Here is a 23576-nt window from a genome sequence, read left to right on the forward strand (position 1 = left end):
TATAAAGTGAATTATTAAAAAATAATGTTTCACTTTAAAAAAAATCCGCCGAGACAGATCTGACCGTATTGGTCCAAAGTTCATGTAAAAAAAGTTTCGCGCACGTGATGCGAAAATCCCAGGAGGAGATAGATTTTGACTGTTTTTAATATAATTCAAAATTGTGGGAGAAGTAAAGGTCAGAGGTCAAAAGTCAGAGCGTAAAAGTTGTTCGGCATGAGGAGACGCATAAGTGTATACAGGTTTCATGGCTGGATCTGAAACAGAGCATGAGCTTTATCTGTTCAAAGTTGGCATTTTTCAAAGGCTTCCTACAGCGCCACCCTTTGGCCGATTGTTGCGAGCTTCGCGTTTTAGCCGTTTGGCATAGTCCTCTGCCATACTGCCGAGTTTCGTAAAAAGCGACTGCACGGTCTAGCCGCTAGAGAAAAAGTGGCGGAAGAATAATAATAATGAGAAAGTCCAATATCAATGAGTGGCCATTTGCCACTTCGTGGCCTTGGCCACTAATTATGTTTTTATGTGGCCACACCCGGAAAAAAGAAAGGAATTCGGTTCATTCGGTATGGGTTGTTTGGTTCGGGACAAGGCCGTTCGGTTCGGTATACTGCATGGTTCGGTTCAGTATTGTTGCACCCCTAATAGGTAGGCTAAATCAACAATATGTCCGACGTGAATCGACGTCCAACCTTTAATTATGAAAATGCGTCCGGCCCGAGCCCGAATCCCTCGGGTTCCGACAGGTCCCGCGGGTTTTCGGTCGGGTATCCCAGCTCTAGTCCACATGTCCCACATTATGGTTTACTTTAAATACTCTGTTCATTAGATAATATATCGTCACTGTCGAGCAGAAACCTCGTATCTCCAAGTTTAGAGTTTGTACGTTTTTTACCAAGTAAAGCCCTGCTTCATCATACAAGGCTGTCGCACAAAAGTGCAAGCACACAACACACAAGCACACAAGCACACAACGCCTCGCGGTGCGAGGCGTTGTGTGCTTGTAGATCTGCTATTTTCACTAGTTTAGTTCATTTTTGGAGCGGTGAAAGCGCTCCCAATAGACAGGTATGTCCGTGGGTATGTCCCTGGCTGGGTGGCTGGGTGGGTGGCTGGGTGGCTGGCCGTGTCCGTAGCCTGGCAATACCTTGAGTGGCCACACACAACACACTAGTTAAAGGAGGGGCGCTGTTTTGTGCAGGCCAGGCACACTCACCACTCACTCACAGGCACAGTTTACAGTTTAGGCATTTAGCAACACACACAGGGTATAGCTGCTCAGATTCACCGCTCCACTTCGAACCGAGGTTTGATTTTAAAATGATGAATACAAAATGAACGGTCTTGGACATACAAGGTTTCCACCCGACAATGACGATATACATGTCAAGTATATTTGAGTGTTTTGTGTGGTTTGCAGTTGTTTGCAGCAGAGAAAGCAGACAGGAAGGTAGAAGTAGACTACCTGGACATCGCCTACGACCCCTACCCTGAGAGACACTTCAACAGCTCTGAGGTAGCGTTAACGTCTGTCCTCCTGGGTGTTTATGACTAGGGCTGTCACAATTATTACATAATCGTCTAATCGTGATTATTTGACATCGCAATTATTTTGTCATAATCGTCATAATCGTGAATGTTGAAACATTTCAGAAATAGTGGAAATAGCAGATCTACAAGCTCACAACGCGTCGCATCGCGACGCGTTGTGAGCTTGTAGATCGGCTATTTCCACTATCAATGTTATTTTTTAAGTAGTACGTTGTCAAATATGTCACTAATTTCTTTGTGTATTTAGGTTTTGTGTCATATCTGCCATGTGCAACTTCAAAGCCTAAAAGCCAAACAGAAATGTAATTGTCAATGACAAAAACACAATTAAATCGTTAATCGCCAATTATTTGAGTGACAATTAATCGTCATGTAAAATGTCATATCATGACAGCCCTATTTATGACGGACAAGAGCAATGGTTTTCAGTATTTTAAAGTGATATTTCCGTGCAGGGAAACAACATTGACTCGGGCTGTGTGTGTGTGTGTGTGTGTGTGTGTGTGTGTGTGTGTGTGTGTGTGTGTGTGTGTGTGTGTGTGTGTGTGTGTGTGTGTGTGTGTGTGTGTGTGTGTGTGTGTGTGTGTGTGTGTGTGTGTGTGTGTGTGTGTGTGTGTGTGTGTGTGTGTGTGTGTGTAGGACCTGCGGCGTTTCTCCTCTGTGAGGACAGGCCGAGGCCCCCTGGTGGAAGACTGGAGGCGGAGCGCCCAGCCCATCATGTGCTCCTACAAGCTGGTGGGGGTGCAGTTTGAAGTATGGGGCCTGCAGTCACGGGTGGAGCAGTTTGTACACAAGGTTAGATGACACACGCCAAACCCCCACGGTGGTCGTGGGCTGTGGAGACAGTCTCTGTCGGGTGGAAACCAATGTCCAAAACGTACTTTGCTGGATTCAAATGAAAAAAGGTAGCTGATCTGCAAGCTCAAATCACGCTGCGCTTTCGAGCTCGCAGTTCTGCTACTTTTGATGCTTTTGTGTGACGCTGTAGTATGCAGGGGTTAAAGTTCTGGGTCCTGGGTACGGATTTCCGTCCTGAGGAGTCCCTAGGGGCTATTTATGAGATCAATGGAGATTTGCAAAGAAAATAATAAAGGGAGTGGGGGGGGGGGGGGGGGGGGGGGGGGGGGTGTAGCCATGACCGCGATGTTAATAACATGACCGAAATCGTCAAAATGCAGCATAATACTTGCTAGTCAAGTCAAGTGATCTCCAAATTACAATGCATCCCTCCCCAGCGAATTATTTTAAAACATCTATGTGACTATGTATGAAGATGCGCTGCTCAGATGTGCAACAGGCTGGCCGCTGCCCAAGCAGCTGCTGTAACTTGACACCATTCACACCAAGTCAAGGTCCAAGCGTTAGCCATTAGCCTCAGTTAGCTTAGTTTTTAGCCCTGATGTGTGGCTGACTGGCTGTGTTGTGTTGTGTGCATGACGTGCAGATGTGCAAGCTCATAATGTGTCACTTCGTGACTCAAACTTCGTGACTCAAAGTACTTCGGATTTTAACGGTGAAGTTATGGAATTCGCTCTGTATGGATAGCAGTGTCCAAAAGATGAAATCACGGGAATAATCGAAGTCACAGGAGTTTTACACCATGTAAACAGCAGGTAGGCTATGGCTATCTAAATATGTGTTTACAGGGAAGGCAGCAGTAATTGACAATAAACGGTTGCTTACGTTCTCTTGCATTAAAATAAGCAACTGAACACTTGTTATGTTTGCCAATCAGAGATTCGGGGTGGTTTATTTGTCACTCACAAAAGTTATCCATACAGATGCTAATTCAAAACGTCGGGGCAGTGTTTCATTTGGGACCGACGCAGCGTAGCCTATCATGATTGGTGCTCATGGCTGTACTAGGCGGAGGTTTCTCCACTACGTGGGCAGTGTTTTTCTCATAACATTACCCACGTGTGGTGGTTCAGTCAGCGACAATATGGAGCAGTTGGTTTAGTTGTGAATGAAGACTAGTCTCGGACGTGCTTAGCACAGTCAAAAACAAATGGAGGTGGCCAGACTCTATACTAATGCAGCGAACTAACTGCAGTACTGTATAGCATCCCCACTTTGTTTTAACTCATTCTGAGCCCCAGACATTAACGGATTATAATGTCCAAAGTGCCTCCTTCAGGTCCCATTCACTTGCGTTGTCTTATTTTGAAGGCCAGAAGTCCACCGCGCAATCACTACCGGTCTGACGTCATCGGATCGTGCGCCGGAACCGATCCGTGTCCACGTGGAGTTGTGTAATGGCCGACCGGGAGCTTTTATAACTGTGTAACATAAGCGAGCATCTGCCTCCATCCTAGCTTCTAAAGTGTAGTTTTGAGATAATGGACATTAAAGATGAGATCCCCCGTCCACCTCAATGTTATGGATGGGACTATTTTGTGCTCGTGGAGCCGTGATGATGCGAAATCAGCGACGGATTTCGTCTCCGGACCGCCGGCCATTCTTCTCGGTAATGTACTCGCCGTTACAGTAATATATTACTTTTCCCGAGATATCCCGTGAATGGCACTACAGATACTCGAGTACATTTCGCGAGATATCTCGCGAATGGCACTAGATGAGTTAACATGGGTGGATTGTTTAGCTGTGGTTGGCTGGATGAAACGTTTGACACAGGAAAGCCATTCAGGTCCCTGTTTCTGTTGGGTGTGCAACAGATAGCTATGTTATGGCATCAACGGTTAAAAGACGCTTTTCAAACGGGGGGGGGGTGGGGGGGGGATGGAAAATACATTTCCGTCTTGGGATTTTTTTTTGCTTTAACCCCTGAGTATGATTAACACCCACGGAGCCAAACTCGTTCAGTAACGGGATAAGGCCACTGGAGGTCGCTGTGCCAAAAAACAGTTATCCCACTGAGGAACGACATAAAGGGTTAACTGTGCAGCGTGCAGCTGCGCGCATGTTATGTGCCCTGTGAAAGACCCTGGTCCATACGTCATACCGTGGCTCGCACAGAAACCAAATGGAGGATCTAGGCTGCATACACTTCCATTCTATGCTGAAACATAAAAACAGCTTTATCTATGAATAAGGTGCAAAGAATGCCAGGGAAGCAGAGATCTGCCTGTTTTCACAGCGACACGATGGTCGGCCCCGGTTTGGATTTTAGTTTCGCGAGCGTTTGTAAACAAAGGGATTATCTTCCTCAATCGTCAGTGGACACTCACGTGCACACGCACAAAGCTTCCGAGGCTCTTCAAAATAAAGCTAAGTGAACGACGGCAGCAGCAACAGCTAGAAATGTTAGAAACTTTGGCTTCCGTTGTGTTAAGTAGGGTGTGAATTTACAGAATATAGCAGTGCTGGGGGGGGGGGGGGGGGGCGAGACTTAGCACCACGGCATGAAACAACCGCTTAAATCGTTAGTTTTGTAATGTTTTCCCATTCAACCGGAACTGTTGCCAGTACTGTAGTCTCGCGTAGCCAGGGAGCATTTGCAAATCGCGTTAGGCAACAGTCTGGCCACGCGAGACTACGCCAGGGGCTTTTCCGAATGTAATGAGACTAAATAAGCGATTTAAGCGGTTGTTTCATGCCGTGGTGCATGTTTTATGTACCCTGGGATAGGAAACCACAGTCTGGGAGCGTGGAACTACCTTTACTTTATGGATACAATTTCGGGAAAAGCGTTTTTTCTACCTCTCTACCTCACCGGAGGTGTTCCACACCAGCCCTGGGATACCTTGGTAGGATCTCATCTCGGAGCACAACAGTATGCAGCGACGGGTGAGGTTCTATATGGGGCTAGGCGAGACTATTAATTATAATGGCAGATCTACAAGCGTAATCTAACCTTTAAAATGAAATTGTGCTTAAGTTGTTAATCCGACTGGTAAATGGTGCATTTATATAGCACTTCTTATTCAAAGCGCTTTACATAGCTTGTGCATTTGATTCACCCATTCACACACACATTCACGCACCGATGGCAGAGGAAACCATGCAAGGCACCAACCTGCTCACCGGGACCAATTAGGGGTTCATCGTCCTGCTCAAGAACACTTCGACACTAACTCTGGGGGAGCCCGGGATCGAACTGGGAACCATCCAGCCGCTCTAACGGCCACTCTACCCCTGAGCCACTGCCGCCCCAACTAACACTGATATAGTAACATGTACTATATACCAAGTGTGTGTCCAGCGTTGTCTTAGCTAAAGCATTTCCTAAAATTTTCTGGATCCATTTTTGTTGATCAAGCAATTGATTGCATTCCGGCTTGGATCAGTGAATGGAACGCACATAGAATACTTTTAAGTTCTGTTTTATCTGTTTCACAATAATAATAAAAAGATATATATACTGTAAGCTAAAATCGCACATTTACAAGTTCACAACGCGTCCAAACGCAATGCTATCTTCGGCAGTGAGATTTGGTGTAAGAGGATAGATGAGGCACTGTATATACAATATAGGGTATAAGTGGCTATATACTGTATCTCTACCAGTTCACATAAGAAATAATCTTGTAAATAGTTGGTGGCAGGCTCACAGAACAGTTTGGAAAGTGATAAGTAATTGAGTTTGTTGACAGCAGGTCTCCTTCATGCTTTGGATATGTTATTTCTTCAGTCTTCAGCAGGGGCGTCACACCAAATTCTGGGCCCTGGGTACAAGGATTCACTGCGGGCCCCCCGTGAATGTTAACTATTGAAAAATAGCAGATATACAAGCTCACAGCGCGGCACCGAGTGCCGCGCTGCGAGCTTGTAGATCTGCTATTTTTGAAAAATCTTGAAAATGTGTGCCAAGAAACCTATGTTTCCATGTCAGTGATGCTCAAACTTTTTCATGTGAAGGACCCCCCCATCTCAAAATATTTAGTTCCAGGGACCCCCCCAGAAGCAAACTTTGAGTTACAAATGTTCACTTAAAAAATACATATATTCAAAGATTTGCGCACATTTTCACGACTTTTCAAAAATAGCAGATCTACAGGCTCGCAGCGCGGCACTCGGTGCCGCGCTGTGAGCTTGTATATCTGCTATTTTTCGATAGCTAAAGTTACTAGGGCCCCTCCACCTTGGGCCCTAGTAACTCAGTCCCACTTTCCTACCCCTTGTGACGCCCCTGCTCTTCAGTACCTTTGAAGAGAGACAGCAGTGGTTGGCAGGAGTTGAGTTGTGGATATTGCTGCTCGTAAGCCTCTGGCATGAAGATAATCAATAGATTCCCATCAGGAGGAAGTGGAAGTGAAAGCATATCAAACACAAGGATTTGCTTTGATTTGATAAACATTTGCTAAACACTTTGAAGTGCTTTTCTCCTCCACCAAAAAAAAAACGTAATTTGTTGTCAGTCTGAATGTTCAAATATTGGCCGTGGTTAGAAAGATATTAACTCTCAAATACCCGGAACGCGCCCGAGTCGCATTCGATTTGAACCACTTTAACCATTATTTTATGCTTTAACTTTAGAAAAATAGCAGATATACAAGCTCACTGCGCGGCACCGAGTGCCGCGCTGCGAGCTTGTAGATCTGCTATTTTTGAAAAATCGTGAAAATGAGTGCAAGTCTTTGAATATCTTTGACCTGATCTTTGACCCGACTTCTGAATCCTTCCTCTAAATCATGCTGTTCTCAAACCTTTTCATGTCAAGGACCCCCAAAATTACAGGTATTTGGCCACGGACCCCCATCTCAAAATATGTTGTTCCAGGGACCACCCAGAAGTAAATATTTGAGTTACAAATGTTCGCTTTTAAGTAGATTTTGCAAGTAGACTTGCAAAAAAAAATCATGATTTTTCCAAAATAGCAGATCTACAAGCTTGCAGCGCGGCACTCGGTGCCGCGCTGCGAGCTTGTATATCTGCTATTTTTCAATAGTTAAAGCAGTCAATAATCCTAGGCCTAAATGGGTTAAGCTTTTAAGATTTTATAAATTGTTCAAAAGTCCTTTCATCCTTGTATAAATTCACAGGATCTCTGCACGGGTGCGTGTACTCCGTGCCCTTCGCACTTCTTTGAGAACCGCCCGGCCGGTCGATTTCAAACTCGGCGTGCGTATCGCAAGGGGCCCCCCGACAGAGTGTGGTGCCCGGCGTTAAGTCGGTCGGATTGGCGGTTAGCCTGAACCGGTGATTCGACTGCTATGCTCATAAATAGGCGTTTACAGTATGGAGATCCTGTTGTCCAGAGCCGCCAAATCCGACAGATATGCCCATACATACATACGGTATATGAGAGTAATACAAATATACTATTTCATAGGCTAGACTCCTACCCACTTTATCACTCACAATTGAAATAATAAGCAATGGAAATAAGCTTTCAGCTTTACTGCATTTGTATCCTTTTGATGATGGGGTAGCCTACGACACTAATATATTGCATTGTCAAAGATGTCCCAAGTCAAATTAAACATTTTTGTAAGCATACTGTAGTGCATGGGTTTTCAAAGTGGGTGACGGGGCACCCTGGGGTGCCGCGATGGCAGTCCAGGGGTGCCACGAGATCATTTGATAATATTTGGAATTTATTTGGACACTTGAAAAAATATTTAGTATCATTTTAAACTTGAAGTACAAAGTTATTTTCAGTCAGTTCTAACCAAAATGTCATTATCTGTCAGGCAGAAACCTCTGTCGCACAAAACTAGTGAAAACAGCCGATCTACAAGCACACAACGTGCTTGTAGATCTGCTGTTTTCACTAGTTTAGTAAATTTTATAGATGATAAATACAAAAAGAAAGGTTTTGGACATACAAGATTTCTACCCGACAATGACGATATTCTATAAATTTAAGGTGCTGGGAGTGAACATTATAATGTAGGAGTGCCTCAGATTAAAATAATATTTATGGGGTGCCCTGAGACAAAGAAGTTTGGGAACCCCTGCTGGTGTGAACATGCCCTAAGCCAGTGCTAACATCACATACACCTTTCTCCTGCTTGTCACGTTTTAGTCTCAGTCTAGCAGTAATGATAGGCTGAGCTGATAACGCTGTAGCAGCAAACTCATTACAATTCTCAGAGCACCAAACAGACGTGGCTCTGCGGTTCTCCATGGGAGGATGGAACACAGCAAACTGCTTCCTTCCCACCTAGTCTCCTCATGTTCACATTCATAACTGAGGCAACTTTGCTTATTTCCAATTACTTTATTGTTATTGCTGTGGGTTCGCCTGAAAGGTGAGACCGGTATGTTATCTTCGTTATTTATATCGGTGGTTCTCAACCTTTTCAGGCCGCCACCCCTAAAATAATCATATTTGAAATGGGGACCCCCCCACCCTGACGAGTACTAAGAGTTGAGGCATTACATTTTGTACAACACGGTTCTATTGTGAAAATAGCTGATCTGCATGCTCACAACGCCGAGCATGCAGATCAGCTTTTTTCACAATTTCTGCTTCTAAAATTTGACAATTTGGCCAATGTTTAATTTGTCATTTTAGAGGTATTAAAAAATCCTTAAATTGTCACTTTGGAAATGTGCATATACCCTCTATACACTTACACTTTATGTTGGTTTGTTTACTGTTGAGTGAGAAAACAACGTAGCATATTAAGTTAATCATCTGGGGACCCCCCCAAATAATTTGGGGGTCCCGACCCACAGGTTGAGAACCACTGATTTATATAGTGAGGTCCGTCGCAGACAGTACAAAGGCAGGGCCCTTAGCCCATGAGGTGTGGAAAATCTGGGAGTGGTGTTAGCTGGAGTATTGGTTGAGCTTCCTATCGCATTCCTAAGCAATTAATTTGAGGAGACTCGTTTGTGTCTCCATAGGGATCAAAGCAGGCTCTTTGTGTCTCCTTAGGGAACCACTGCAGGTCGTCAAGTTATTGGCCATGGAATGCGACAAAAACAAAATAAAAACTTGAATTCAAGTTTCCATGGGGCAGGGGTGGGCAACCTTGATGATGGTGAGGGCCACTACATTTACGCACTCACTCCAGAGGGCCACAATGCATATACATAGCAAAAATAGCCGATCTACAAGCTCAAAACGCGTCGCAGTGCGACGCGTTTTGAGCTTGTAGATCTGCTATTTTGCTGTTTTAATTGGAATCCTGAAAGTAACTTTTTTTCCTTTTGTTTTTAAATTTCAAATACATGTATATGTTCTTATGTTAACTTCATGAACTTAAATACAAATACATTGGACATAAAAAAATAGTAAATACAATAACATTTTAATACTAGTCATTTAGCTACTAATATAGACTGAAGAAGTCTAATTAAAGTAGGTCATTTTTCCATGTTTGGAATAGTAACAGCTGAAATCAATAATATATCAGTACTCCAATATCAACCTGCGGGCCGCAATAAGTGAAGGTGGGGGCCGCATGTGGCCCCCGGGCCGCCAGTTGCCCATGTATGCCATGGGGTGAGTAATTAATATAAAATAAGTAATGTATTGGGTGAACTATCCCTTTAAAGGAGTAGTTCACCCCCAAAATGACTTTTTTTCTATTGATTACTCATGCCATGGAGAGTAGAGTTCAATAATATTTTTTGGTTTTTGTCACATTCCTAAGACAAAATTTTGATTCGAGTAAATTTACCCCCATTGATTCCGGATGGGGACCCGTTTCGAAACGGGTCCCCATCCGGAACGAATGGCGGTAAATTTATTGTTATCAAATTTTTGTCTTAGGAATGCGACAAAAAACAAAAAATATTATTGAACTTTAGTCTCCATGGCATGAGTAATAAATAGAAAAAAAGTCATTTTGGGTGTGAACTACTCCTTTAATGCTGCATTACATAACTTTTTGGCGAATGTATCCATCCAGAATATGGACGCTGGGATTCAAGTGGTTAAAATAAGTTATATTATTATTAGTCTACTGTAGTAACCTCCTGAACCCAAGTAACCCTTCCATGACGGTGTGGGGGAGGGGCTATAGTTGGCCATAGTTAGCCAGGCTAATTTTACCCCAACGTGTTTCAGATATAGTTTGTGTACTTGAACCTTTGTTCAAGTGATGGAGGCAGCTGCTGCTACAGGTGGAGCCGTGGAATAAATCAGGCTGAGCGCTCAGTAGGGATGGGACGATATGAACATTTCATATCTAGGGCTGTCACAATTATTACATAATCGTCTAATCGTGATTATTTGACATTATCGCAATTATTTTGTCATAATCGTCATAATCGTGAATGTCAGAAATAGTGGAAATAGCAGATCTACAAGCTCACAACGCGTCGCATCGCGACACGTTGTGAGCTTGTAGATCGGCTATTTCCACTATCAAAGTTATTTTTTTAGTAGTAAGTTGTCAAATATGTCAGTAATTTCTTTGTATATTTAGGTTATGTGTCATATCTACCGTGTACAACTTCAAAGCCTAAAAGCCAAACAGAAATGTAATTATCAACGACAAATACACAATTAAATCGTTAATCGCCAATTATTTGAGTGACAATTAATCGTCATGTAAAATGTCATATCGTGACAGCCCTATTCATATCACGATTATTGTGACCAAAGAAATCGCGATTTACGATATTATCGCAATAATGAAAATATCCCCAACATCCATTACCCTGGGGCAGAAGATTTGCCCAAAAAAAAAATGATATTTTTTTGGCAAAGAGATTTGGTAGAGAGTGAAAAAAAGACTATTAAGTGCGTATATTATAAGTAGGTTTTACCATGGGTGGTACCGGATATGCAGCTTGGCAAATAAAAGGTGAATTGATCCCAGTGCATGACGGAGGACGACATCACGATAAATTAAAACTCCACAATACGATTATCGTGAGTGTTTTTTATCACCATAAACGATAATATGGCGTATCGTCCCATCCCTAGTTCTCAGTGAGGCGGTGGGGTTAGTGCAGGCCAGGGCTTCCCAATGCTTCCCCTCCCCAATAGCTGTAGACTCTGGGCTGTTGTCAAATGGCTTTAACACTTGGGGAGCCAAACTCGTTCAGGGACGAGTTATGGCCACTAGGTGTCACTGTGCCAAAAGGAGTTATCTTGTTGACAGACGAGGCAACATAGGGTTAACTGTACACGCTGCTGGCTGCCCTCTGAATGACCCGAGTCCATTACGTAACCCCGCTGCAGGCAGTGAGAGAGAGAGGCAGAAAATGGCGGAGGCAGCTTACATTGCTTTACATTCTACTTTGAAACATAAGAAGGGCTTTATCTCTGAATGAGATGAACAGGACGCCAGGGAAGGAGAGATCTGATTGTTTTCACGGCGACACTTTACCGCGATGGTCGGCCCCGTTTTGGATTATAGTTTCGCGAGCTTTTGTAAACAAAGGGATTATCTTCCTCAATCGTCAGCGGACACCCACGTGCACACGCACGAAGCTTCCGAGGCACTTCAAAATAAAGCGTAAGTGAATGGTGGCACCAGCAACAGCTAGAAATGTTATAAACCTTAGCAGCCCATGTGTTAAGAAGATAAGAAAATAAAATGGTGTCGGGAGCTTTGTCTGAGAACCCGTTGTACCCGTCTGTCAATTCAATTCAATTTCATTAAAGTGTCAAATCACAACAAGTTTCCTTTACATGTAGAGCAGAGACCCCACCCTGAGCAAGCAATAAACCCTTTTGTAAATCCCGCCCCATTCTGCCCTGTTACTATGATGGGACATTAACCCTGGGCAGATTGTTTTTATAGTGGAAGTGGATGGGATTTTTTTTCCCCTTCATAGCCTCATTACAGCTATATAAAGTACCAAAGGAAAAACACCTAGGTGATATTAATAAAAAGGGAAGACAAAGGTACAGTAGTTACATTGCAAAACAGGGGGTTTACCCGAAAATATATGTTTTAATTTGTTTAATCCCAGTGGGACAGAATCCTCTTTGCAGATTCTTTTATAGTGGTAGTGGATGGGATTTTTTTTCCCTTCATAGCCTCATTACAGCTATATAAAGTACCACAAAAAACACATCTACGTGATATTAATAAAAAGGGAAGAAAAAGGTACAGTAATTACATAGCAAAACAGTAGTTTTCCCCCGAAAAATAAATGTTTTAATTAGTTTAATCCTCTGGATCAGAGATAGAAAGAGAAGCGCATTGCATCTTGGGTACTAGGAAGAGGACAGAGAGAATGTTTCTCCTCACATAATAGGCTGGCTTTTCGTAATTCTGCCCATTTAAATTATATGTACCCAATCGTGACTCTTAGACCATTGATAAGGTACATGTGAACTAGTTTGTTGAAGCTTATTCGTTATGATGAGCGAGATCGCTTGACGCTTGCCGTCGCTATCACCGTACCGGCCGATCTCCGTGTCGCGCACTGCGGACAGTTGTTGAAAGCCACATTCAATATTCTCCACTGCACAAACTCCACCCCCGATAGCAAAAAGTGAATGTTTTTTTCTGGTTGGCCAGTCAGGGAGTCTCAGGGACCAATCAGAAGGCTGACAAACGGTCTATTCTGTGACGGTGGCAACGAAAGAGCTCACCCTTGCTTAACTGGAAGAAACGTCAGGCAGAGCCAGGCTTAGGCCATGGCTACACGGAGCTGGATATTTCTGAAGCTAGACATTTTTTTGTGCTGTTGGGGCGTGCAGCCACATGAAACTGGATATTTAGGCCCGCGAAGCTGGATATTTTTTAAACCGGATAAATAAGTGGAGATATTGAAAAATATCTGATTCACTGGATCCGTGTAGACAGGGACCCCGGATATCTCTGAAGACTTTACTGTGTGTGTGCTTGTAAGACCTAGATATCTTTGTCGTGTGGACCTAGATATTTTTCTATGTGGATAGCTGAAAAACCGGGATGTGTGAAATATCCAGCTCTGTGTAGCCATGGCCTCAATGGGCAGCCATCTGCCTCGACCGTGTCGGGTGGGAAAGAGACAGAGAGAGAGGGAGATACAAGCAAATACAGTCTATCTGTGTCCTTTCTGTGCCCATATATGGGGAATCTGTTTCTGTATGTCTACCTGTGTCCCTTTTATGCCCACATATTATGGAGATCTCTGTCATCAGTATATGCCTGTTATATTGGAATTGCCATATAATATATTTCCAAACTACTCTACGGCGGACACCACACTCCCCCCAGTCCTTGCCACTGCATAACACATTCCCCCATTTGTAAATACCTTCGTACTCTCATATGCCTCTGTCTCCATAGACTTCCATGTAATTCTTAGTGCACGGATCATGCACACCCATGCCTAGATCATGCACCACGTGTGTGTACATAGCTCACAGCTTTCAAACAAAAAAATCAGAATGGAAATCCGTTCAGGCATTCATGAACTAGCAGCCATTATGTTTTCCTAAAATGTAAACAAAGATGGCCGCCATGTTTGAAAGATGGGGTTGCTATGGGGGTTAAACATGCAATTTCGCGATTGCTATCATGCCTACTACATTTTTTTGGGGTCCATTTTTTTTTTTAAATCTTTGAAAAAAACATTTTTTTTTTTCAAAATTTTCAAAATTCTCGGGACTATCAGGCCTGGCGGGGAGAGACATTAAAATATTCTCTGGACTATCGGGCCTAGCAGGGAATGAGTTAATATTATGTATCACTGATGTCATCAGTATATCCCAGGGGTCTTCAACGTTTTCAGGCCAAGGACCCCTTAGTTGAGAGAGAGATGAAGCAGGGACCCCCACAACCTTTTCAGAGATTCCATATAGTTTGATCATTTGACAGCACAATCATCAGTGTATTTTGGATTCATGTCAATCTGTGTTCTCAGATATTTAACCAATTGAACCGTCAATACTATACAATAAACTTGACCTTTCACTCTGTACTTAGTCTGCTGTTTTCCCCCTCTACACCAAACCTCTTGCCAAAAATAGCCGATCTACAAGCTCACAACGCCTCGCGCTGCGAGGCGTTGTGAGCTTGTAGATCTGCTATTTTTGGCTAATGTTCTCAGAATATGGATGCTAGGGTTCAAGTGGTTAATATAAAAAAGGAGAAAAAAGGTTTCTATCACACAAAGATTTGAAGGACCCCCTGTGGTAACTCTGAGGACCCCCTGTTGAAGACTCCTGGTATATGGGCATGTCCCCATATGTCAATCACGTTTGCACACTGCCGCCTGTTTCGTATTTATTTTCGGACCAGGGTTTAATTTTTTCCCGGTTTTCGCAACTGTTGCCACCGGGTGCCAATTGCTCTCTTTCTCTCCTATCTCTCTCCTTGGCCTGAAAAACATTTTTTTTTTTTTTCCGGATTTCCAAAACGCAGCAGTGTGCAACCAGCTTTAGTGTTGAAGTATTCTTAAACAAGATTATGAACCCTAAATTGCTCACGATGTGGTGTCTTGCATGGTTTCCTCCCCCATCTGTGTATGAATGTGTGAGTGAATGAGTGAATGTAATGCACAATCTATGTAAAGCGTTTTGGATAAAAGGCGCTATATAAACGCACCATTTACCATTTTTGAAAAAGCACTGGGTTGTTTAGTCCATTCTCAGTCCATTAGCAGCAGCTCCCCTGGCCTCAGGTGTTGGTGGCAGTGCACCTGTTCCCTAAACATCACACACAAAGAGACAGACACACACACACACACACCTGTTTCACAAACATCTTCATACACACTCACACACACAGACAGACAGACAGACAGACAGACAGACAGACAGACAGACAGACAGACAGACAGACAGACAGACAGACAGACAGACAGACAGACAGACAGACAGACAGACAGACAGACAGACAGACACCTGTTTCACAAACAACATCATTAAATACAGAAAGACACACAAACAACACACACACACACGCACGCACACGCACAAAGATACACCTGTTTCAAAAACAACATAATGGGTCGTTCACACTGAGCACTATAACTATAACTATAAAAATATAGTTTTAAAAAGTCAAGTGGATGGCAGAGTTAACACCAACTTTAAAAAAACAAATAAATGTATTTATTGCTTTAAAACCTTGAAAAAAAAAACTGCTTTTTCTCGTGGCCAGACTAATATCACTGCGGAGATAGATATTAGTCTCGATCTCCATGTGGAACCTGCGCGTGGGGCTGTTTTTAAAACAACGCCTCTGGTGATGAACCCACTCCATATTTGCATACTGGGCCCTGATTGGTGCCCCACAACTTAGGGGGGCAGCGAAATCCAATCACAACCGAGCGGGGCCAGACCAGATCTGCAGAGGGCAAGTGTATTCTTTTTGCACTGGCAGATTGGTCTCCTGTAAAGGAACGTGGCCCTCTAACTAAACACGGCAGCCCATATAAGTGGTCACTCACGGGGGTGGGTCGGGAACGCTTTTGAGAGTTAGTGGGTCCGGATCCAGAAAAGGTTGAGAACCACTGGACAAACAGACAGACAGACATCTACATGTCTCAAACAGAGAGGATATCATCTAAAACAGTGGTTCTCAAACTTTTTCATGTCAAGGACCCCCAAATTGACACTCACTAGCCCGCGGACCCCCATTTGAAAAGATAAGCCAGGGAACCCCCATAAGTGAACATTTTACAGCCCTAGCAGTGATTCTAAACCATTTTAATTTCAAGGGCCCCCAGTTTGACATGCATTAGGGCTACGGACCCCCATTTGATGGCATTTCTATCTCTGGGACCCCACTTTTTAATGTAACATCAATGTCAGTTTAACTCGGAGAGTGTACAAATGGAACCAAATAACGGTCCATTTGGTTCCATATGTCCACTCTCTGAGTTACACACCCAATAAGGGTCCATTTGGTTCCTAACTACCATTTAGCTGGGGACCCCTTGGAACTCCCTCAAGGACCCCTGGGGGTCCCCAGACCCCACTTTGAGAACCAACAATCTAAAACGTACTCACTCTCGGAGTCGAAGCCAATAAAATGTCAGCCAGGCATGAGCAGACATAAGCGGCCGAGCCTTTACAAGAGAATTTCAATCAAATAAAATATGCCCAATTTTTTACAGACTGTGTTAGTGATGTGTAACATTGTAAAGTGGGAATTTGTTTTACAAGCTATGCTCCACTTTTAGCTCCGGGGGCCAGTAAAACAAAACACAAGTGGAGTGAGCTTCCCTTGTTAAAGCCAAAACACAACGCAGCCTTCTGCTGTGTTGTGAAACTTAGACCACCAGGATGCATACGCACACGCACCCACGCACGCACACACACACACACACACACACACACCCACGCACGCACACACACGTGTGCGTGCTTGTTTTGCAAACTTCTCAGGACATAACATTAATTCCATTAGGGCTGTCACGATATGACATTTTACATGACGATTAATTGTCACTCAAATAATTGCGATTACCGATTTAATTGTGTTTTTGTCTTTGAGAATTACATTTGTGTTTGGCTTTTAGGCTTTGAAGTTTCACATGGCAGATATGACACATAACCTAAATATACAAAGAAATGAAGGACATATTTGACAACTTTCTACTTAAAAAAATAACATTGATAGTGGAAATAGACGATCTACAAGCTCACAACGCGTCGCGATACGACACGTTGTGAGCTTGTAGATCTACTCTGAAAATGTTTGTAAATGTACAGTATGAACATTTTTTTCAACATTCACAATTATGGTGATTATGACAAAATATTTGCGGTTATGTGAAATAATTGTGATTAGACGATTATGTAATAATTGTGACAGCCCTAAATTCCATATACCCTTAACCTCAACCATAACTGTCCATAACTATAGTGTACATCAGTGGTCTTCAAAGTCTTTCAAGCCAGTTACCCCCTAGTTGAGAGAGAGATGAAGCAGGGACCCACCACACACAATACATTTTGTACAAAACTGTGTTGCAGATGATTTCATAGATGGCTTCATAGACACGTCTGATTGACAGAACTGTCGTTGTGTAGAGTTGTGTTGGATTCATATTAATGTGTATTTTCAGACAGACCCTCGTTACTTAGAAAACATGTAATTGGTCTGTTCTTTCGCCCCCTTACACCTCATTGCTGAAAATAGCCGATACAGCTACGAGCAAATGTCCCGTAGTGCAGACATTCGCGACATGCAATAAAACGAGAGTGTCCGAGGTATGGGTGACCCTCGTGAACACTCGTCCAATGAGAGCTCCGCTGCTCCCTGCTCGGATCAAACCGAGCAGCTGCAGCCGACAAGAGCTCACAGACAAACACATAAAACATCCTATGTTCCTCTCTGGCAGCTTGGATGTATACATTTTAGGTAAGAAATATTTCCCAATCTTGATACATTTCACCACTACAACTGCTAGTTTAAAGCATTATCAATATTCGACACTTCCATACAGTAGTCTGTTTGGGATGGTCCCCATGTTCCCCAGGTTCTATGTTCCCTGGGTTCTATGTTCCCCACTTACAGTACCTTAGGGTTAGGGTTATGGGGAACATAGAACTAGGTATGGGACGGTATGAACATTTCATATCACGATGATTGTGACAAAAGAAATCACGTTTTACGATATTATCGCGATAATTAAAATTATCCTGGGGCGGGAAATTTGCCAAAAAGTGAGCTACAAGCTCACAACGCGTTGTGAGCTTGTAGATGGGCTATTTTTTTGGTAAAGACATTTGATAGGGAGTGAAAAAAAAGACGGTATCAAGTATGTATATTATACGTACCTTTTACCAATTATAGAGGGTTTAAGTGGTACCGGATATGCAGCTCTGCAAATAAAAGGTGAATTGATCCCAGTGCATGACGGGGGACGATATCACGATAAATTAAATCTCCACGATAGGATTATCGTGGGTGATTTTTATCACGATAAACAATAATATTGCTTATCGTCCCAGCCCTACATAGAACCCGGGGAACAAAAACATTGAACCTCGACGCTTTGTCAGAACGTTGGAAGCAAAATACCGCTGCCTTTCGCTAACCTTATGAAACTGCGGTATAGACAACTTCTCCCAATTACACGCTGTCCCCAATCAACCCCATTCACCACAGCGCACAATAGCCGAGGTTCTGAAGTACAGCACAATAGAAACACGAACCTTACGAGTTCATTTAAACTCATTCTAGTCAAATGAACCACCTTAGCCCCCCCCCCCCTGGCTTCGTAATAGGCGAACGTTCTGTGAAAGTAGTATTTTGGCAGAGATATTTGGTATAGAAAATGACAGGGCCAAGGATGGACCCCTTGGGGACCCCAGTCAGTTTGAGTGGTTAAACAAATTGGTGTTCATAAAAAAAGATACATCTCACTCCAACCCTTCTTTCTCTCTGTCTGTCTCTGTCAGTTCATTTCAAATGAAATGCTTTATTGGCATGACAAGCATTCTCATATTGCCAAGGCATTAATGACATGCATAATAATCTAAAATAATAATGATACATACTCAGAACAAATAATACAGACAAGATAAGGTACAAAACAATACATGAGTTAATTAACTGTAGTAGACTATTAGTATTCAACCATGGTCCCTTGTTTTGTTGCAGGCTGCTACACATTTTGCTGCCAACCTTGAACCTTCTGCCTTTTCACCTAATAATTATGTGTCTTTCGCTCTCTCTCTCTGTCTCCGCCTCCCTGTCTCTCTCTGTCTCCAGGGGCGTCAATTGGGTATGGCAGGGGTATGCAGCTGCCATACCCTGGGTCCAAGGGGGGGAAATACAAGTTACTTTTAAATATAAATCCATGTCTCTTTGTCTATCTGTGCTGGTTATTATGTTGTTAAATTACAATAAAATTAACTACAAATGCAAAATTTAACCACATGGTCACTTTAACAAGGTATTATAATTATATTGTCCACACTTGTATTCTCCCCATCTTGACAAAATGGTATATTCCCAGCTTCCACAGGTCAGCTGCACAGGTGCAATTCATTATTGTTAATTGTGGCACGTTTATTAACATGCCAAGTTTAGCTGCACTTGAACAACCGTTCCAGGCTGCCATATCCAGCCCAAGAAACCTTATAGAAATTGGGGGTTCAGTTTTTCTGAACTGATGCCACTGTCTGTCTCTCTGTCTCTCTCTCCCTGTCTCTCTGTCTCTGTCTCTGTCTCTGTCTCTCTCTCTCTCTCTCTCTCTGTCTCTCTCTCTCTCTCTCTCCCTCTCCATCTGTCCCTCTTTCTGTCTCTGTGTCAGGTGATCAGAGACATACTGCTGGTGGGACACAGACAGGCGTTTGCCTGGGTGGATGAATGGTATCGTAAGTATATGGCTCCATGCGCCTCAACGTGCCTGTCGTTGTAGTCAGTGGTGGAAAGTAACCGAGTACACTTACATTTACTAATTTTGAGGTACTCTTACCAGAGGTAAATGTTGTACTCGTTAATCCACGCCGGTATGATTATCTTTGCTGTTGCTGGGTTGAGCATGAATAGCCCACCCCAGTCACCCCAGCGCTTCTAAAGAAGAGACATTTGTATGCAGTTTGTGACGCTCAGTCTTGAAATTTTACTTAAGTGCAGTACTTGAGTAATGTACTTAGTTGCTTCCCACCACTTTTACGGCTTTCTGTGTGTGTGTGTGTGTGTGTGTGTGTGTGTGTGTGTGTGTGTGTGTGTGTGTGTGTGTGTGTGTGTGTGTGTGTGTGTGTGTGCGTGTGCGCATGCGTACGTAAGCTGAGGGAACTCTTATCAGTATAGTGGACGGCTACAAGCTCACAACGTGTCACAGTGCCACGAGGTAGTGCAAAAGAATTGCTCTCCTAAGACGTCCATGTCTTCAAAAGTATAGTAATAAATGTGTGTTTGTTGTCTGTACACTGAGCACCTAATGTCCGCTCAAGTGCACCAGCATTTGAGAAATGGACGTTGTGCGTACCATTCTCCTGGCGCGCGTGTGAGGCAGCATTAGAAAGCTGAGGGAACTCTTATCGGATATGGACGCAGTCCAGGGTGTGTGTGTTGTCGCTCTGTCCAGGTTATTTACGACTGGAAAGAGACTCTCTGAGGGAGGGGGGAGGAGGGGACGGCACGTTGTGTGTTAAAATAGTCCGAGGGTGTGAGATAAGTGAGAGTATGTGACGTCACGCTGTGTGTGTGTACGTGTGTGTGTGTGTCTGTGTGTGTGGTGGGGGGAGTGTATGTATGTATGTATGTATGACATGTACCACCCGGTGGGGGGATATATTTTGTAATCCCACTCGTGACCTGTGTCAAGTATCGGCTCGTTTTACTACATCCTGTCTAGTCGCTCTTGCCTCCCGCTGCTGTGCAGTACTTTCCAATAAAAGCTGAAAATGTCTCCCCAACCAACGCCTCCGTTTGCCGCTTAACGTACTCCCTCTAGTGTTCATTGCGGGGAAATGCACTCATTTTACGGAATAATCGAAAACGATTAATTTGTGTTTAATTAATTGGGAGGTCCGGACACTCAGGGTTTTACACCAACTTGTTTCGACTTCATCAGGGCTTTTTTCTGTTTTTATTTTTCGATTTAGTGACTGATTTATACGTTTGCTTATTGATCTACAAGCTCACAGCTGGTCGATCAACTCTCAGCAATGCATCTCAATTTTCTTTTACCATTTCCGATGCCATCCTAAAAAGCTCACAATCCTCACAATTATAGTGACACAAACGTGCGTGTGTGTGTGTGTGTGTGTGTGTGTGTGTGTGTGTGTGTGTGTGTGTGTGTGTGTGTGTGTGTGTGTGTGTGTGTGTGTGTGTGTGTGTGTGTGTGTGTGTGTGTGTGTGTGTGTGTGTGTCTCAGGGGACTAATGGATACAGCATACATAAGGCGAGCAGATGGATAGGATTTTGGGGGTCTTGTTTGGAAGTCGATGCCTTTCTCTACTTTCACAGACAGATGGAGCTCACTGCACACACACACACACACACACACACACACACACACACACACACACACACACACACACACACACACACACACACACACACACACACACACACACACACACACACACGCACACACACACGTACATTGAACTTGCTAATGGTGAGAACCTTTCCATTATTGTACAGTCGTTTCCTGTCCTCTTAGCCTGTACTTATTTTTATTTATTAGTAATAAACTCACCCCAACCTTAATAATACAACCCCACACAGCCTCCAACCAAACACTGTGCAGCAGCAGCAGCAGTGAAAACCAGACAAATGTGCTCATTTGTCAGGGTTATACCGACGATGATGTTCAGTTCTGTGTGTGTGTGTGTGTGTGCGCGGCTGCGCGCGCGTGTGTACTTGTATTACTATGCTTGTGAGGGCCAAATACCCCTACAAGTATAGTAGAATTTGAGGAATACACATTGGGGTCTTTTCCACCAAAAACACCTTGGTTCAAGAACCAGTGTCGTTCAACTATCTTGGAACCTTGGTTCGTTCTTGCGAACCGGCCGCGAACCGGCTTGCGTTTCCACCGGTTTTAAACCAGAGGAACCAAGGATTTTGTGGTTCCCGTTCCGGAACCAACTTTTACGGTTCGGAACCAACTCGGTTCTTGGTGGAAAAGCTGACCCTCCCGACGCTCCTTTGTCGAAATGCCGGTCGTTCGAAAGAGCGAGATTTCCCCGAAAAGCTCACCTCTGGTTCATCCCATAGGCGGGAGAAAGAACCAGAACCGTTTCTTTGCCCATCAAAAATGCGCCCATTGTGGAACGTTTTCCACCAAAAGAACTTTGGTTCCAGAACTGTTCCGCACAAAAAAATAGAAACCATTTTCGTCTATGCTAAGAATTGTAAAATTTACATTCATAAAATAGCAGTCCTAAAATGCTGAAAGTATGGTAACACAAACGTGTGTGTGTGTGTGTGTGTGTGTGTGTGTGTGTGTGTGTGTGCGTGTGCGTGTGCGTGTGTGCGCGCGCGCAGACATGAGCCTGGAGGACGTAAGGTGTTATGAGGACCAGATGCATTTAGCCACCAACCAGAAGCTCCTGTCCCAGGACAGCTAGGCCCCTCCCCCAGCAGGTACCGTAGGCCAGTGGTTCTCTACCTGTGGGTCAGGGTCCCAAAATATTTTGGGGGGTCCTCAGATGATTAACTTAATGTTCAACATTGTTTTCTCACTCAACAGTAAACAAACCAACATAAAGTTTAAGTGTATAGAGGGTATCTGCACATTTCTAAAGTGACAATTTAAGGACTTTTTAATACCTCTAAAATGGCAAATTAAACATTGGCCAAACTGTCAAATATTAGACGCAGAAATTGCGTTGCAAAGCGTTGTGAGCATGTAGATCTGCTGTTTTCACAATAGAACCGTGTTATACAAAATGTAATGCCTCAACTCTGGGGGGTCCCCAGTTATGATTATTTTGGGGGCCAGAAAAGAATGAGAACCACTGCTGTAGGACTCTACCTGCCCTGTACTGTACACTCACACACACACACACACACACACACACACACACACACACACACACACATGGTTCCAGACATCTGAGTTTCAGTATAATAATCGCCAAGTAAATAATCCATAGTTTCGGGCTTTCTTTCCTTTTCTTTATTCATTCTTTCTTTTCTATCCCTTGCTTCCTCAGGTGCAACCACGGTGTGATCTGCCCTGACTGAGAGAACACACACACACACACACACACACACACACACACACACACACACACACACACACACACACACACGCACACGCACATTGTCAACATTCCTGTTATGATCCATGGCTGTTCATAGTGTAGCTATAGAGAGCTGTTGTCGCTGATCGCTCATTCTCTCCTCGACCACTGAATGTTCTGATTGAGTGAATCCACACTGCTGTCTGTCTGCTGTATAAAGTTATCCTGAAATCAATAAATACTGTGACAACGAGCTGTGATCACTTCATTCTGTCTCTCTGCTCCTCCTCCTCACGGTGTGTCACTTAATGTCTGCTTTCACTGCACTGCTTTTTTTCTCCATAAGCCCCTATCATAGTAGGCACCGCGGTGATAAGCTATCCACCGCGGTGTAGTCTTTTTAAGTCATAAAACTACAACATTACGTCATTACTCGTGGTGAAGAGCTATCCACCGCGAACCCTGACACATCTCTCTGTTTTTGAGCGGTGGTAAACCGCTCCTAAGAGTGGCTGTGCGTGTGTCTGTAGCCACTTTTCCTCAGCGTTATGCCATAGCAATGTGTTTTCCTCAGCGTTTTACCATAGCAATGTGTGTGTGTGTGTAGCCATATTACATC

The 23576-nt window shown here is 43.6% G+C and overlaps 1 protein-coding gene across 1 annotated transcript in view; it reads left to right on the plus strand.

The window, feature by feature from the left end:
* The window catches only part of LOC308282993 (cytoplasmic phosphatidylinositol transfer protein 1-like), a gene marked incomplete at both ends in the record, with an annotated part of 53599 nt that extends 31260 nt beyond the window's left edge, over window positions 1-22339 (plus strand). The window contains 4 exons of the mRNA XM_080723380.1: window positions 1418-1513; window positions 2188-2343; window positions 19567-19630; window positions 22257-22339. Of these exons, the coding sequence (XP_080579506.1) occupies window positions 1418-1513; window positions 2188-2343; window positions 19567-19630; window positions 22257-22339 (399 nt within the window). The remainder of the gene's footprint in view (window positions 1-1417; window positions 1514-2187; window positions 2344-19566; window positions 19631-22256) is intronic.
* Window positions 22340-23576: the final 1237 nt, after the last annotated feature.

The sequence above is a fragment of the Nannobrachium achirus genome (genome assembly GCF_963921795.1).
Source record: "Nannobrachium achirus genome assembly, chromosome: 4".
Classification (NCBI taxonomy): Eukaryota; Metazoa; Chordata; class Actinopteri; order Myctophiformes; family Myctophidae; genus Nannobrachium; species Nannobrachium achirus.